At 40.9% G+C, this 18,697-nt stretch overlaps 1 protein-coding gene across 17 annotated transcripts in view; it reads left to right on the top strand.

The window, feature by feature from the left end:
• Positions 1-18,697, top strand: part of LOC118619596 (phosphatidylcholine translocator ABCB4) — a 205,226-nt gene that overhangs the window by 110,395 nt on the left and 76,134 nt on the right. For 15 of the 17 annotated variants that reach the window (XR_004957304.1, XR_004957308.1, XR_004957306.1 and 12 more), the window contains exons 1-4: positions 4,800-4,888; positions 5,086-5,171; positions 10,289-10,343; positions 15,541-15,691. The exons of 1 other annotated variant lie outside the window; for it this stretch is intronic. Coding sequence is in view for 9 of the 16 variants with exons in the window: in XM_036246273.1 (XP_036102166.1) it covers positions 5,092-5,171; positions 10,289-10,343; positions 15,541-15,691 (286 nt within the window). In the remaining 7 variants the exon portion in view is untranslated. Of the gene's footprint in view, positions 1-4,799; positions 4,889-5,085; positions 5,172-10,288; positions 10,344-15,540; positions 15,692-18,697 lie in introns of those variants that run through there. One more of the 17 variants, XM_036246280.1, reaches the window with a different exon arrangement.

Raw genomic sequence — 18,697 nt, 5'->3', positions numbered from 1 at the left:
AATGTAGAGGTTATCGTGACCCTTACAAGAGCAGTTTTGGTGGTACAAAAGAGTCAAACTCCTGATTAGTGTGTGTGTGTGTGTGTGTGTGTGTGTGTGTGTTTTTATTGCTATTTAGAGACAGAGGAAGGGAGAGGGAGAGAGAAATAGAAATATCCATCAGCTGCCTCCTGCACGCCCCCTACAGGGGATCGAGCCCGAAACCCGGACATGTGCACTGTTAGGGAAACAAACCAGTGGCCTCTTGGTGCATGGGTCAACGTTCAACCACTGAGCCACACCAGCCTGGCTGATTAGAGTGTATTTAAAGGAGAACTGGAGGACAAGAAATGGAGATAACTTTTTAATGACATTTAGCTGCAAAGAGGAGGGAAATGGGATGGTAGCTGGAGGAAGAAGTGGGTCAAGAGAGGTGTTTTTTTGGTTAAGATGGAAGAAATAACAGCATGCATGTACACCAACAGGAGTGAACCAGCAGGTATAGAATTGATGAAGCAAAAGAGAGAAAGAATAACGGCTCCTTGAGAAGTATTCTTGAGGGGATGGGACCTGTAGTATAAAAGTACAAACAGAAGGACTGGCTGCAAATAGGGGCATGGATAGTTGATTTAGAGAAACAGGTGGGAAGGCAGAGTGCCGGTCACAGATGCTGCTAAAGTGGACAAATATCATGGTGGGAGACTATGGCAGTTCCCTTCTGCACACTTTTATTCTCTCAGTGAAATAAAAAGCACAATACGTTAACAGAATGTGAAGATAGGGAAAGAATGATCAAAGTTTGAGGAAAGAGAAGGTATACAGTAATTATCCAGGAAAGTGGAAGAGTGAATGAACTAAGGAAACATTTATGACTGCTGGGCAGCAAATATTGAGATGCACCAGAAAAAAAAAAATATTTATCCCCTTATGAATCTTGCATCTCACAGAATAGACAATAAATAATAAGCATACTTACTACATTAAGTATGTAGTCAAGGGCCATTTAAATTCATGGTAAGACCAGTTAGATTGTTCTGTGCTTTTCTTTAGCCATGTTCTGCTACATGGTGGAGGCTTTTGATAATTGGATAATTTAAATTAGGCAGGGTTATGGTTTTACCAAGTAAGCCTGATAGAGAGAGAGGGCAAGGGGGTTGCAGATGTTGCAAGATGGGTTGTGAAGGAAGAGAGCACAACAAGGAAGTGAAGAACAGTTAAAAGGTGGTAAGATCAATGGATTGGGGATGACTATATTTAGCCATCCAATATACTTGACCCACCTCCTCTCTCTCTACTTCCTGCCCTATTTAAGGTGGTGGCTGAGAATATTGCTTGCCATAGAATTCCAGGTCTGTCCATTTCAAGATCTCTATTATGTCCCACTTCAATTTTGTTTATCCCTGTCCAAAACACATTGCCTTAATTACTGTAGTTTCATAATAAAAGTCTTGATATCCACTAAAGCAAATTCCCAAATAATTTTTCAAAATAAAGTTTCAGGGGGGGAAAGCTGAGAAAATTAATCACCAACTAAAGGAAACACAGAAGAGTATTCCTCCTGTAAAAGGAAAATGATCCAAGATAGTGGCCCCAATATGTAGGAAAAAATAAAGGACAAGAAAAGGATAAACATAGAGATAAATCTAAATAAATATCGACTCTATAAAGTAATAATATTATTATAAGGGTCATAAATAGAGAAAATTAAAGCACTGTACATGACAACAATAGTATATAAGTCAGGTAGATAAATGAGGTTTGAGAGTTTTTAAATCCTTGCATTGTCCTGGAAGAGAAAAAAGTACCAATGATTAGTCAAAGATAAATGTCATAATCTCTAGAAAGGAGTTAACTATTAAATAGATAGTAAAAGAATGTATACTTAATAAATTAAGAGAAAGGAAACCTAAATAATAAAAAGATTTGATTGAGTCCCCAAAAAGGAAAAAGTTAAGATTAAAAAGGAAAGATAGAACTAATAGAAGAAATGGAAAAAGTAATATAACACAGCAGTAGAAGGGCATATCAATGAGAACAAAGAAGTATGTCAGTATCCCACCACAAAGAAAAAGTTAAGATTTCTTACAGTCTCAATGTTATCAAGAAATCCAGTGTGGCTTAAATATTGTTTTTGATGAAGGAATAACTGGCCAGATGCACCACATAGAGTTGTTTTATTGTTGTCAAACAGATCTAAAAGGAGCCCTTGATATGTCTCTAACACTGGGAAATGCACAGTTGTGTAGGCATGGCTCCTCTCTCTCCACAAACACCTACTGGTTGAACTCGCTTACTTCTGCCCTCAGACCAGAGAAAACAAGCACCTGTTAGACTCTAACAGTTAATGGGACAACTCTGTGAACTGACTTAGACAGATAGGCAAACATGTTCTATTTCTGGATGCTTTTTGTTTGTATTTAGTTCAGGAGCTCCCTACTTCCTCAAGTATCTGCCTTTTTACTCCCCCAAGATTTATTTAAAAAAAAAATTTTTTTTAACCCTCACTAAAGGATATTTTTCCATTTATCATCAGATAGAGTGGGAGGGGGAGAGAGAGAGGGAGCGAAAGAAACATCAACGTGAGAGGGACACATCAACTGGTTGCCTCCCGCATGACCCAGACCAGGGCCGGGGAGGTACTACAGCCAAAGTACCTGCCCTTGACTGGAATCAAACCCGCGACTCATTGGTCCACGTGCTGTAGCTCTAACTGTTGAGCCAAACCAGTCAGGGCCCCCCAAGATTTCTTTTATAGAAACTGTAGAGGTTGTCATCTCCTTATAGACTACCAAGGTTTATAATGTCCTCCACTCATCACCAAGCCTTCTTTCAAACTAAACAATTCCAATTGCTTTAGTTCCAGAGTAGCTTTAGTCCCTAGTGATCTGACCACCTGTTAAACTGGTGGAGAGAAGGAATTCCCATTGATCAAAGGAGAGAATCCTCATGGTTATAGTAGACTGAATAAGGAGAAAAACATTTTGAGGAAAAATACCTAGGTAAATTGATTTCTATCACATAGTTCCAGATCATGCCATAGATTCAGTAAACTCCCAGGATATTTTTCGAGTTAAGTTCTACCTAGCTCAAGGTAACAGGCAGAGCAGATGGAGATAAGTGACACATTTAAGAGTGAGTGGCAGGCCGTGGCCCATTTGGCTCAGTGGTAGAGCGTTGTCCCACAGATCAACGAGTCCCGGGTTTGATTTCAGCCAAGACCACATACCTCGGTTGTGGTGGGCCCTGGGCTGGAGGTAACCAGTGGATATGTCCCTCTCATGTCGATATTTCTCTCTCCCTTTCTCTACCTGAAGATAAATAGAAAAATATCCTCTGGTAAGGATTTTTAAAAAAAGATGTAAGTGGCAGAGCTGCTGGTTCCAATTCCAGTCTTTCTTCATCAGCCTCTTCTGATCTTTTAACTATAATTCTAGTTATCATTTATTAGGTACCTCCTATGTGCTGGGCACTTAACACATTATATGTAATCCTAATAACAATAACACCCCTGTTTTTCAAAGACTCAACCAAGAATGAAATAAATTGCCCAAATCCAGACAGCTAGTGAATGGCAGAGGTGAGATTCATACCAGGGTCTGCCTAACACCTGCTCTCATATCATGCTCTGCTTTAAGGTTCTCTGGAAACCTGAGGAAGCCTTGGGGTGACTTTTGTGTTAGTAAGGCATAGCAGGAGCAAGGACCAGCAAATAATCCTGCTACCCGATTAGGAAGGAAGCCATATTTGCTGAGTATCTACTATGTTTTAGGCACAGTACTAGGTCCTTTTACCTTAATTCATTTATTCCTCACAGTAACCTAATAAGGAAGATGTTTTTTATTCTGTTTACATATGAGGAAACTGAGGCCTTCAGTGGTGAGCTAATTGTCCAAGGTCACAAAACTAGTAAGATGTGAAAGTCTGAGTTTGAATCCCACTGGCTTCACAGCCTCCATAACTTACTGCAGGATGTTTCAGACCCTTCATTTTCACATAAGTCCAGATAAATTAACCAGCAGGGACAAGGAAGCCATACAGGGGACTCAAGTGGGCATTAGTTGTAAAGACAATGTAGTACAGGGAGAAGTCCAAGATCAGAGCAGGGGACCAGGGGAGGGCACTGGAGACTAGACCTTGGTCCCGCTGTTGCGGCATCAGGCAGGATTTAACTTCACTGGACATCAGTTTCTTCTTGTAAAAAAAAAAAAAAAAAAATTTGGGTTTTGAATTAGACAATATCTAAAGTCCCTTCCAACCCTAAAGTTCTGTCTCTCTAGGTATTAAGAGGGCACCCCCGCAAAGTCCTCTTCTCCAAGGAACATGACGTGATGCTTCGAGGCCCTGGTTAGCCCCACCTGGAGATGGTTGGGTTCAGTGCCAGCGGGACCAGACCTGGAGATGCAGAAATGAGAGGCCAGTCTAGTGCTCTGTCTTGGTCCTCGGCCCCTCACGATTGTCGAACCTCCTGGAAGTGTCCTCGCATGGGTTTCACAGGAAAACTGAGCTCCAGAGAGTGTGACAGTCACTTTTGGGGGCTCCGGTGGCCCGCAGGCGCGGCTCTCCGAGCATCCGGCGGCACAAGGCGGATCGCGGGCTTATCGCCCACAGCTGGCGCGGCCGGGCTCTGGCTGGCGGCTGGCCCAGGTGGGCGGCGGCCACGCCGGGCTCCCCTCGCAGCGAGAGCAGCACGCTGGGCCCCCTCACCCGCGCCTGGCAGGCAGAGCAAGCGCGGCGGGCGGCGAGAGCTGCTCCTGCGAGCCGGGGCCTTAGCCCCGGCGGCAGCTGGAGGCGTCGCTGGGCCCAGACGCGCGCGGGGGGCGGGGGCGAAGTCACGCGAACAAAGTCCAGGCCCCTGGGTTGCAGCGCCCCGCGCGCCCAGCGACTAGGCCAGAGACGCGTGAGGTCCGAGGTGAGGGAGACCTCGGCGCGCCGGGAACCGGGACAGTGGGCGCGAGGCGAAGACAGCCGGACCTCCACCCGGCGCCCCCGGGCCCCGCGACCCGTGCGCTCGGCTCGGATTCCTCCCGTGGGGGGCTGCGAGGAGGCTGGCTGTCCTCCCCGAGCTGGGGCGAGTGCACTTGGACCTGAAGCTGTGTTTCTCTCCAGGCTGCGATGGATCTTGAGGCGGGAAGGAATGGAACAGTCCGGCGCCCCAGGAGAGCAGAAGGCGACTTTGAACTGAGCAGCCGCAGGTACTCCACCGCGGACGCCGCTTTTCTGTTACGCGCGAATCAGCGGGGCCAAATTCGGCCCTGGAAAGAAGTTGAGCAAATCCGTTTGATGCCCCTGGCCTTTATTTTGGAGCTACTTTAGAGGGTCTTGTCTGAGGTTCTGACCTTTCTCAAGGAATGTCACTGAGGCTCCCTTTGCAACAGGCTCGGGAAGAAGAGGCTGTCTTTAAATGTGCCCGCTTCCCTTTGTGGAGGGTGATTCGATGACTATATGTGTTGTATAACATGCCTTGGGTTATACAATTAAAAACTTTTACAAACAACTTTCATAAACAATATCTGATTTTTCATGCTTATAGAGCATCAGACATTTGCTGTTGATGACTGTGCTTTTAGAACGAGGGCAGGGAAGCACAAATCTCCCTCCTCCCCCTCCTGATTCTTCTTCCTCCTAGTCTTACCTCCTCCCCCTCCCAACGCCAGGCGGTTCCGTATTTCTGTGCTCTGGGCCATGAGGTAGGGAGGGGAGCCTTCTTCTGTAACCTGCGCTTCCAAATCAGTTTTTGTTCCAATGCAAGGGAACGAAATACAAGTGCTTCCTTTGCTTGAGCGTCCTTCTCCCTAGCTGGCTCTTTAGCTCCTGGGGGTCCTTGTTAAGTGCACTTCACCGGCCTGGCCTTCGTAGGAGCAGAAGCGACCAGTCAATAAGGTACTGTCTTTGGGTCCTCTTTCACTGTGGGAATAGTGAATCATTTTCGCCTTACTCTAAAATGGCTTATAAGGCTGTTGTGGTCTCTGAGTTCACACCAGGCCATCCAGAACTAATTGACCAGTGTCTTAGAGTAATCATCCAGAGAGGCAAGTTTATCAGGTTCTGTAGTGTGTCCTCAAGCTGTAAGGGACTTGATTAGCCAACTGAAATATGTCTATCTGATGTTTAAACCGAAGCATTATTATAGTCTGTTAACTTCTTCTTACAGTGATGTTGCTCTGTTCCTTCTGAGTACCATGACACTCATCCAGAGAAAGTTGAGTTTGCCACATAGAATTGGAAAACCGATGTATGGTGGAATTGCTACCAGAAAGCTTTGGTACTCATTAGCTGGCAATTTAGTCTGAGATTGACTGTGAATCTATAAATAGATGGCATGTCACCGGAAGGCTATTTATGTATTTCCCTGGCTGAACATCTGATGTGTGTACAAAGGAGCTATCCCTTAAAAAAAAAAAAAAAAAAAAGCAGTAACATTCCAGAACCTAAGGAGGTTCCCAGAAGTGGAGCTCACAGCCTTGTGTTGGAAAGAAAACAGTTCAGAAGAAAAATACAGAAAGTCCAAGTACAGTAAGACTGTAAGATTATGAAATTAAATGTAAAGAGACTAATTTTTATACAAGGCAGACCAGAGCTTATACACTGAAAGTTAAGCTCACCTCGGTTATCTAGGGAAAATGGAAACTTAGTTATATGCTTATTCCAATCATGCTGCTATTGCTGTGGCACATTCTTTCAAACATATTTAGTGGCAAGTGTCTGTCCTTTAATTTTAGCAAATGTTCAAAATAATTTGGGATCCGGTGCTTTGAGTTGACTTCATCACCTACCTGGAAATTTAAGCTAAATTGAATTTGAGGTTACATGAATTTTGGGTTAAAAATATCTCTGCCCTCATAGAATGTACATTATTGTCTGGTGGATAGGCAGAAAATAATTACACATTCTAAATAAGTAAAATAAGTAAACAAATATTAGAAGGTAATAGGAAATATTAGAAGGTAATGGGAAGGCTGTGGGAAAACCTTAATCAAAGCTAAGGAAATCAGGAGTGCAAGAAGGAAGTAGTTTGGTATTTTAAGTAGGGTAGTTAAGGTAGGTCTTATTGAGAAGGCAATATCTGAGCTCAGATATGAAAGAACTGAGAGGAGAGAGCAGTGTGGGTGTCTGAAGAGAGCATTCCTGGCAGAGGGATCTGACAATGTAAAGACACTGCAATGGGAGGATGTTTGCTGTGTTCACAGAACAGCAGAGAGGCCAAGGTGCCTGGAGCAGAGAAAGCAAATGTAGAAGTGGAAAATGTGGTCAGAGAGGTAACAAGGAAACAGATCATGTAGAGGACAATATAAGGTTTTGAATTTTACACTTGAGAAAAATGGGAGCCATTGTAGGCTTTGAGCAGAGGAGCAGCATGGTAGAACTTGAGTTTTTATTTTTATTTTATTTTTATTTATTTATTTTTAATTAATTAATTTATTTTTGTTACAGATGTTTCTCCTTTTCCCCCCACTGATTCCCCTCTCCCTCTCCCTCCCCATCCTGTCCCCACCTTTGTTCTCCATATCCATTGCTTATACATACATGCATATAACTTCTGTGGTTTATCTCTCCCCAAACCCCCTCCTCAGGGGATTGTCAGTCTGTACCCCACTTCCACCCCTCTGGGACTACCCCATTCTTCAGACTGTTTTGTTCACTATATTCCACAAATAAGTGAGATCATGAGATATTTGTCTTTATCTGCTTGGCTTGTTTCGCTTAGGATAATACTTTCCAAGTCCCTCCATGTAATCTCAAAGGATAAGAGATCTTTCTTTCTTCCAGCTGCATAGTACTCCATTGTGTATATGTACCACTGCTTTTTTATCCATTCATCTACTGATGGCCACTTGGGCTGTTTCCAGATCTTAGCTATTGTAAATAGTGCTGCTACAAACATGGGGGTACATATATTCTTTCTGATTGGTGTTTCAGGATTCTTAGGGTATATTCCTAGAAGTGGGATCACTGGGTCAAATGGCAGTTCAATTTTTAATTCTTTGAGGTAACACCATATTGTTTTCCATACTGGCTGCACCAGTCTGCCTTCCCACCAGCAGTGTACTAGAGTTCCCTTTTCTCCACACCCTCGCCAACACTTGTTGTTTAATGATTTGTTGATGGCTGCCATTCTGACAGGTGTGAAGTGATACCTCATTGTTGTTTTAATTTGCATCTCTCTGATGATTAGTGATGTTGAGCATTTCTTCATATGTCTCTTGGCCATTTGTATGTCCTGTTTGGAGAGGTGTCTATTTAGTTCCTCTGCCCATTTTTTAATTGGGTACTTTGTCTTCCTTTTGTTGAGTTGTATGAGCAGTCTCTATATATTGAAGATTAATCCCTTAAAAGACCTCGAATAGCCACAGCAATCTTGAAAAAGAACAAAGTTGGAGGGATCACATTACCAGATTTCAGGTTATACTACAAAGCCACTGTAATAAAAATAGCCTGGTACTGGCACAAGAACAGACATATAGATCAGTGGAACAGAACAGAGAACCCGGAAATGGACCCAAGGCAATATGCTCAATTAATATTTGACAAAGGTGGCAAGAGCATACAGTGGAGTAATGACAGCCTCTTTAATAAATGGTGTTGGGAAAATTGGACAGCTACATGCAAAAAAAAAGAAAGAAAGAAACTAAACCATAAACTTACACCATACATAAGAATAAACTCAAAATAGAAAATACTTAAATGTGACTCATGAATTCATAAAAATCCTAGAAGAAACTGTAGGCAACACAATTTCAGACATCATACTCAGCAGAATTTTCACTGATACATCACCTAAGGCAATAGAAACAAAGGAGAAAATGAACACATGGGACTACATCAAACTCAAAAGCTTCTGCACAGCAAAAGATACAATCATCAAAATGGAAAGGCAACCCACTGTATGGGAGAGCATAATTGCCAAGGACTTGAGTTTTTAAGTGGTAACTCTGGCTGCTGTGCTGAGAATACACTAAAGTGTGCATAAATGAAAATAGAGAGAGCAGTCAGGCCTTCTCCTGGGCTAATGGGATAGCAGTGAAAGTGGAGAGCAGTGGTGGAATTCTAGATGTGTTTTGAATGCAGAGCAAACAAGATTTCCCGACACCACTTCTCACAACTCTGCAGAAGAGTGGCCTTTACTATTTTTAGATCAATATGTTTTTTAGCCAAAGAATTTACAGTAGCCCCCCTTTATCCACAAGGAATACGTTCTAAGACCCTTCAGTGAATTCCTGAAACCTCAGATAGTACTAAACCCTATATATATTATGTTTTTTTTCCTATACATACATACCTATGATAAAGCTTAATTTATAAATTAGGTACAGTAAGAGATTAACAATAATAATTTGTAATAAAATAGAACAATTATAACAATATACTATAATAAAAGTCATACAAGGTAAGGCAAAAGTAGGTTATTCATATGGAAAATAATGCAATAATTAATAAACAATACAAGAATAAACTCCATGTTTTGAGTACTCACAATTGTAAGCCTACTTTTGCCCCATACTGTATGAATGATCTCTGTCTCTCTGTCTCTCTGTCTTATTTTACTGTACTCACCTTTCCTCTTCTTATGATGATGTAAGATGCTAAAATGCCTAATTAAGTCAAGAACTTTCTCCTTTTTATTGAAAGGAAGCACTTTACAGCTTCTCTCAGGCATATCCAAATTTCCAGCATCACTACTCTTGCACTTGGGGCCATTTTTAAGTAAAATAAGGTTACTTGGACACAAGTAATATCACGACAGTCAATTTGATAACTGAGGTGGCTACTAAGTGACTCACAGGTGGGTGGCATCTACATCGTAGATGCACTGGACAGAGTGATGATTTACACCCTGGGCAGGATACAGCTCCACAGTGTGAGATTTCATCACATTACTTAGAACAGCATACAACTGAAAACTTATGAATTCTTTATTTCTGGAATTTTCCATTTAAGAGTTTTCAGTCCACAATCGGCTGTGAGTAACTGAAACTGTGGAAAGCAAAACTGTGGGTAGGGAAAGGTGGCTAATGTAATTGATTTGGCAGACATTGGTAGCATATTCATCTTCCCTCTGTGTGTGAGCTCTGTAAGGCAAGTGACCATTTCTTGCTTATCCAGAGATTCCTGTAGTACCTTGGACAGTTACCTTAGTTAAAAGGGGATTACCTTGAAGTATTTGTTAAACTGGATAATTTTGACAATTTGTGGACATCACTTTTATATTTGAAATATTATAATAGTTGAATTTGATAAATACTCAAATTTACATTCAATTGACTGTGAAACATTTTGTAACATTTTAAATTCAAACAATTTTTTTTTTCAGCAACCAAGACAGAAAAAAAATGAAGAAAGTGAATTTAATAGGACCACTAACACTGGTAAGCTGTGAAACAGTAAATATGATCATTCTTTCCTTTGTTCAGATTTGGTGTCTTGAATCGACTGCTACCCAGCCAGAACTTGAAGTCGTCTGCAGGTGGTGACCAATCTCCCCTGCTGCTTCTGCTTCTGCTCTGTCTTGGGTGGCTCATTGTGGTCAGGGCCCACATTCTCAAGGTGGAAGATGAAAGAAGCAGGGATAGGCTGACTAGGAAACAGAGCAGTTACCTGGTTCACAGGGAAATAGAAAAAAAAAGCCTTGTGTTTGTAGCACCAAACTAACCAATTTCAGAAAGGAAAAAAAAAATCTCTGCATTTGTTTCACAACTACCCACAAATGTAGCTTAAAATAAGCTTGCACATAGAGTGATGGTAAACCATAGAAAAGTAAAAATAATTAAGAAATCTGTGTTCACATTTGGTGTCCAAGAAAAACTGATTAAATTTAGAGTAACTATTAGGGATTTAGATTATATGTAACACAATTGTCAGTGGTTTTCTGTGGGCACAGGTCAAGCCAACATGTTTTTGGGAGAAGTCTAATATAGTTCTCATTTCCAGTATGTCTCAGAGAGGCGAGCCAAGAAAATGTTCGCCCACTTTTAGTAAATATGTGTTTCAAACTATGACAGCCATTATTCAGTAGCAATGAAGTTGGTATTAAGTGTCATCAGCTGAAATTTCCACCTTAATAAGTAAATGGGCAAAAAGACACCAAAACATCCTAGGTCTTGAGCCTCACTGCAGATTTCTCATATCACAAAGCCCCTATTCATTCTCCCCCTTATTCTCATGAGTTTGTTTTACAGTCTCAGTAAGAGTTTTTAAATTTTTTAATTTAGTGCTTTAGAGAATAAATTGTAAAACTAGATTTGGTTTTAATGTACAAGTTTTAGGTCTGCTCCCTACAGAAAATAAAGTACCCCAAACCTTAAAGTAGAAACATGGAAAATTTCATCTGAATTTAAAAGTTAAAATTTAAATTAAATTTAAATCTAATCTTTTTCAAACTCTGAATAGATATTTTTTAATCCTGAAAAAGGTTCAGGAAAGAATGGTACTTTGTTAATTTTCTATTGTTTTCCCTCTCTCTCTTTTATTTTTCAATTTACAGTTGACATACAATATTATATTAGTTTCAGGTGTCCAACATAGCGATTAGACATTTACAAAACTACTCTAACGGTGTTTGAAATGCATTGTTTTGTTAAAAATCACTGAAAAATATCTAGGTTTACTTAGGATATTGCTACAAAATTCATGTAATTTTAAATTTAAGCTTAAAGACAAAAAAATTTTATTTAGTAAATGTCCAGTAAAGAGAACATCACACCACCACCAGATCCTGTGTAACTGTAGCCCACAGACCCAAGTGCTCTATGTCCCTCCCCAGGAGTCACTAATTTGAACCTGGGGGACAGGGGTCCCTTTTGTAGCAATTTTAGGGACCCTTCTCCGTTTACTCTTGAATTGACCTCCTCCCCTTTTTTTCGGTCCAAGCTCCACCTGGCTCTGACCCTTTGCCTCTGTTGGCACTCTTGCTGGCCCCGTGTGTTTGATGATGGAATTTGGCCTGAGAACAGTTTGCACATATCCCCACTCCCCGCCATGTGTGTCTGACCTCAGCTTGCCTGTCGTAGTGACCCTGTCTGACTCATCTTTAGCTCTCAAGGACCCCATTCTGCCAAGTCTGACTCATTATCCATTCTCTCAATGACTGTTCCTTGTCCCCAGAAGGGGGGTGGGTGGGGTGAGGAAAATGGGTGGAAGGAAAAGATTTAAAATTGGGGGAGGGATACAAGGGACAGAAGGGAAGGTATAGAAATGCAAAAATAAGACAATGAAGTCTGGAAGGCAGAAGAGAAAAGAAGAATAAAGAAAGAGCCATAGAACTGTTGATCAAAAATGGGGAGATAAAGTGAGAAACTGGAGAGGACCAAAAGACAGTGAGGGAAAAGGCTCTGGATTTTATGACACTGACCAGCTGCTTAGTTCTTGGCTGTTGTGCACTTCACTGTGACAACTGGTTTCACCCCTCTAAGTGATAGTACTAAGTACATTGTACAAGGATAGTACTGAGACCAAGGTCCTTGCTGTGGCCTTTCTCCCTCTCTCTAATATCATCTGCCACACTTTGTACAGCTACCTGAGAACTTCATGCAGTTTCTAGTCACCTTGCTGTTCAAAACCTAAACATCCCCTATTTTCTTTATCTACCCACCCCCTTATCCTTCACAATCTTGGCAACGAGCATCATCTCCATGAGCAAGACTTTCCTAAAGTACACAAAAAGGCATTCCACAATGTTTGATGCACTTCACTACCGAGCTGCCTTTAAAAGCTAACTCAGGGACTTCCGGTCAAGATGGCGGCGTAGGTAAACACGGCATCGCATCCTCCCACAACCACATCAAAGTTACAACTAAACTACAGAACAACCATCATTCAAAACTGCCTGAAATCAAGCTGAATGGAAGTTCTACAACTATGAAATTAAAGAAGCAGCCACATCGAGACTGGTAGGAGGGGCAGAGGTAGACGGGCTGGTCCCACACCCACATGTGGCGGATAAAAATCAGGAGGACACCTCAGCTCGGAAGATCCTCCCTGAGGACGGAAGGGTCCCCATCCCACACCAGGCACCCCGCTCAGGGTTCCAGTGCCAGGAAGTCCCTATAACTTCTGGCTGGAAAACCAGCAGAAACTGAGGCTCAGGGAAGCTGAGGCGGCTGGAGCCCCAGGCAGCTCCTCTTAAAGGGCCTGTGCACGGACTTATTGGACTCTCTCCCTCTAAGCTTGGAGGGGAGGCAGCTCAAGGGGCGCCAAAGACATACAGGGAAGAACTGAGCTGTTTGGCATTGGAGCGAGGGCTGGAGAGGGGGCTTTCTCTGGGACAAATGTGCTGTCAGAGGCCTTTGTTCCTTTAGTGAGCCCTTCCATGGGGCAGCAGACAGCTGCCATATCTGGGACTCCAGTAACCTGGCTCACACTGGTAGCCCCGCCCTGGTGATTCCCTGAGGCCCCGCTCCATCCAACTTCCAGGCCCACCCAAGCTGTTGCCAGTTGCTTAACCATAGGATTGGCCTGTCTCGGATCCTGCCTCAGGTTTTCCTAAATTCTTTCAAACAAACAGCATCTGGTCTCAGAGAGCACCATACCTCTCGTGAAGCACCACAGGGAGGCAGCCAAAATGAGGAGACAAATAAACAGGTCCCAAATGAAAAAACAAAACAAAGCCCCAGGAAAAGAACTAAGCAAAATGGAGATAAGCAACCTAACAGATACTGAGTTTAAAGTACTGCTTTTAAGGATGTTCAATGAACTTAGTGAGAACCTCAGCGAACTTAGTAAGGGCCTCAGGAGCACAAAAAGGGACCAGTCAGAAATGAAGGAGGCACTAACTGAAATAAAGAATTTACACAGATTTAATAGTACAGTAGGTAAAGCCGAGAAGCAAACCATTGATTTGACATATAAGGAAGCAAAAAAACACCCAATCAGAACAGCAAAAAGAAAAAAGAATTTAAAAAAATGAGGATAGTATAAGGAGCCTCTGGGATAACTTCAAGTGTGCCAACATTTGCATCTTGAGGGTGCCAGAAGCAGAAGAGAGAGAACAAGAAATCGAAAACCTATTTGAAACAATAATGGCAGAAAACTTCCCTAACTTGGTGAAGGAAACAGACATACAAGTCCAGGAAGCACAGAGAGTCCCAAACAAGATGAACCCCAAGAGACCCACATCAAGACACATCGTCATCAAAATGCAAAAGGTTCAAGACAAAGAGAGAATCTTTTTGACATTTTTCTTCTTTTTTTGTTTAGACAGAGTGGGATGGAGAGAGAGGAAGAGAGAGAGAGAGAGAGAAACATCTATGTGAAAGGGACACATCGAATGGCTGCCACCCGCATGACCAACCAGGGCCGGGGACAAACTGCAACTAAGGTACATGCCCTTAGCAGGAACCGAACCCGGGTCTCTTTGGACCGCAGGCCAATGCTCTAACCGCTGAGCAAAACTGTCCAGGGCAAGAGAGAATCTTAAAAGCAGCAAAAGAAAAGCAGTTAGTTACCTACAAGGGAGTTCCCATAAGACTGTCAGTTGATTTCTCTAAAGAAACTTTGCAGGCCAGAAGGAAGTGGCCAGAAATATTCAGAGTGATGAAACACAAGAACCTACAACCAAGATTACTCTATCCTGCAAAGTTGTCATTTAGAATCCATGGCCGTATTAAGAGTTTCCCGACAAGGGAAAGCTAAAGGAGTTCATCACCACCATGCCATTATTATATGAAATGTTGAAGGGTCTTTTTGAAGAAAAAAAAAAAATGAACAAACAAAATGGCAATGAATACATATCTATCAACAATTGAATCTACAAACAAAATGAACAAGCAGAACAGAAACATTCTCATAGATATAGAGAACATTTTGTTGGTTGCCAGATGGGAAGGCGGTTGGGGAAATGAGTGAAAAAGGTAAAGGGATTAAGAAGTACAAATTAGTTGCTAGACTGACAAACCTCAAAGGGAAGGGGTGTTGGGGGGTGGGAAGAAATAAGCCAAAGAACTTATATGCATAACCAACGGACACAGACAACAGTATGGGAAAAGGCAGGAGGGGGGCAGGAGTGGGGAGGAGGAGGGCAATGGGGGAAAAATAAGGAACATCTGTAATACATTCTACAATAAAGATAAAAAAATAAAAAATTTTTTTTAAAAAAGCTAACTCAAACCTCGTAAAGGGATCTTATTTCCAAAATACAGAGGGTCTGTTTTCCCCGTTTGTAATTCTCCTTCTGAAATATTCTGAATGACTTTTTAAAGGATGTGATGTGTGTGTGTGTGTGTGTGTGTGCACTTAATGTCTACTCCTAAACTGTTCTTAATTCACTACCTCAAGAGCCCTAGAAGTAGAACCAAACCTTTATCTCTTCTAATTATATTGCAGTCATTTGACCAAATAAGATATTAATGAAATAGAGTCAGATTGATTTCTTCACATACTACAAAATAATCATGAAATTAATCTGTTAATGATTTGAATTGAAATTCTTCTTCTTCCCTATTACATTTATTTGCAACTATTACAAATATACTGACCTTAAATAAAAATTCGAAGAACATATGATTGTGGAAAAGAGAAATTCTATCCCACAAGGTAAGATAAGCATTATCTTTTTTTTTTTTTTTTCAGTTTCGATACTCAGATTGGCAGGATAAATTATTTATGTCCCTGGGTACAATAATGGCCATAGCTCATGGATCAGGTCTCCCCCTCATGATGATAGTGTTTGGAGAAATGACCGACAGATTTGTTAATACTGCAGGAAACTTCTCCTTTCCAGGTAAGCATTTCTCTACTTAAAAAAAAAAAATACATAGTACTCCTTTAGGTAGCTGAAGGATTAGAAATGGTTTTTGCTTATTCATTGTATACTTGTTTAATAATTTAGTCATCTGGGTGGCTTTAGATATCATGGAAGTTGTAAAGTTCTCAGAAAATTTCTCAAATACTCATTTGAAAGGATAAGGAATTATGCAGAAAGCTTTGCCTCTAAATAAAGTAGAGAAGTCACCTTATTTAAGGACAGTTGAGCTGTAGCAGAATATGTTTATGGGCACCCATCCCATTAGTGATCACAGATGAATTTCAGAATAACCCAGTAAGCATGGCAGTACTTCTTAGCTGTGCTCAGTTTGTAGACCTGTTTCTGCTTTTCTTTTTTTCTCTTCCCCACTCTTTTTGTTAAAATTATAGCCATGTTCTGGGTCTAATTTTTGGATCAAGCAGGCTGGCCGGAACTTGATCTAACACTTCACTAAAGAGTCAATGGATTCAACAGAAGAATGATGCAGACACACCCAAAACACTCTAATTACTGATGAGCTAGAGGAATCCCTAAGTAAATGTCATCTAAAGAGGGGCTGTGGCAACAGCACTGGAGGGTCCAATGGACATAGTTATTTTCATATTAGCCAAATTCCACATAGAAAGGAAGAGTTCCATGCTTTGTACCAAGCCTGGGAGTTATTTTCTCCCAAGAGACCTTGTGGGCAGTGGACTGGAGAAGACTGAATGAAGCTTTATTGGTACACAGATGGTAGACTACAAGGACAAAATACTGATAAAGTAAAGGTAGCATTCACAGCAAAGATACCTGAGAAAAAGTGGGCCCTATCACTTCGATAATGTAGAGTTTTCAGTGTTCACTGACTGAGCTCTACATATCTAGTTAGCACTGTGGGATGTAAGTATAATTACCTAAGAGAACATGATTGCTTGATTTGTATAATGGGATCTATTTACATAAATATTGATAAACATTAATGTCTTTTAGAAAGTAAAAGCATCCTTTAGATTAAAACAAAAACAAAAAAAAACAACCTCCCACAAAACCAGTGTATTTATTTATTTATTTTTATCCTCACCTGAGGACATTTTTCGTACAGATAGAGTGGGAGGGAGAGAGAGGAAGAGAGAGAGATGGAAACATCAATGTGAAAGGGACACATCGAGTGGCTGCCACCGCACAACCAACCAGGGCTGGGGACAAACTGCAACCGAGGTACGTGCCCTTAGCGGGAACTGAACCCGGGTCTCTCCGGACCGCAGGCGGATGCTCCAACTGCTGAGCCAAACCAGCCAGGGCAAAAACCAGTGTATTTATTCTCAAGTACTGTTGTCTTTGAGAAGAACCTCTTTATAATAAAAATAACAATAATAGCAATCTTTTATTGTATTTCTTATCTGCTAGGTCCTATTTCACTTAACCCTCACAACATTATCCTTCTGTGACATATGAGGAATCTGAGGCTTGGAGAGGATAATAAACTTGTCCAAAGTTACATAGCTCATGAACATTAGGACAAAATTCAAATCCAGGTCTTTCTGCCATCCAAACCATGCTCATGACCATGTAAATACATTTTACTGCCCATGTAAATAAGTTTGCTTTCTCTTTTAAAAAGAAATGTGTTTATGAAAGTTAAATGGATTACTTATGTGTAACCAGTGACCAGAATTTTAACATAAATACCAGAAAGATAAAATTGGAGTGATATAGGATAGTCTTAAAAGTCTGTAAGGAAATAAGAGGGTAGGAGTTGTCTATTTGTTTTCTTTTGACTTTTTAGAAATTTTATAGATATATTTTGCATATATATATATATATATATATATAGAGAGAGAGAGAGAGAGAGAGAGCACAGGATGATGCCCATATTTAGGCACATCAATCAAAAATTAGTTCAGGGTTTAAAAAAAATCAGACTAACAGATAAATGGATAAACAAAATGTAGTATACCATAATATTCAGCCTTTAACAGGAAGGAAATCCCGACACAGACTGCAACATGAATGACCCTTGAGGACACTATGCTGAGTGAAATAAGCCAGACACAAAAAGACAAATACTGTATAATTTCACTTTTTTAAAGTATGCAGAGTAATCAAATTCATTGAAACAAAAAGTAAAATAGTGGTAACCAGGCACTAGGCGGAGGAGCAAATGGAGAGTTGTTGTTTAACTCATGGAGTTTCAGTTTTGGAACACAAAAAGTTCTGGAGATTGGTTGTACAACACTCAATATACGTAACACTATTGCACTGTACACTTATAGATGGCTAAGATGGTTAATTTTATATTATATGTATTTTATCACAATTAAAGTTGTTAAAATCAGATTAAAACAATACAACACACTCATCACAGATAAATGAGCATTTGTGCCATTTTTTGGGGGGGGGGTTGTCTCATTTTTAGAATACCAGTATAATTCTACAACTCTCTTATTTGGAGCAGTTTGCTTGTTTTTCTCTTGCTTCTAATTGTGCAACTGAATTGCTTTGAAGTTGGACATGGCAGACTGGTGGCATGTGCTGTGCCTAGAGCCAAATTCAAGGTCTTTCTGGGCAATGTCACACGCAAGCCACTTACAGACATGTGATTGCTGGAGTGCTAAATGCACCAGAATTGCCTACTTATTTTCAGTAGCCTTCAAATGATATGATCCTCAGTCTCCTACAGCCATGTTTGTCATTAGGTCTAGTGGCCATCTTAGAGGATTTGAATGGGGAAGTCCCTCCATTTTTTTTATTTTCAAATAGCCACTCTTTTGTAGTTTAAAAGTCATATTCTCATACCTCTTTGGAGAAAATGCAATCTTTAAATTTCATATTCATTCTAAATCCAGAGAGATCACTGATATGTTTAAAGTTGTAAAGTTTAAGAGCAACCATGGAAGTTGAGACAAGATCAAGTCCTTAGCTGTACTTAGCTGAGCTCCCTAGCTCATCTCAGAGACCAAGTTTATTTAGGGTCCATTGTTTAGAACTGTTGGGTTCTTTGAC

The sequence above is a fragment of the Molossus molossus genome, unplaced genomic scaffold (genome assembly GCF_014108415.1).
Source record: "Molossus molossus isolate mMolMol1 unplaced genomic scaffold, mMolMol1.p scaffold_m16_p_7, whole genome shotgun sequence".
Lineage (NCBI taxonomy): Eukaryota > Metazoa > Chordata > Mammalia > Chiroptera > Molossidae > Molossus > Molossus molossus.
This window is presented reverse-complemented; position numbering and strand designations above follow the sequence as displayed.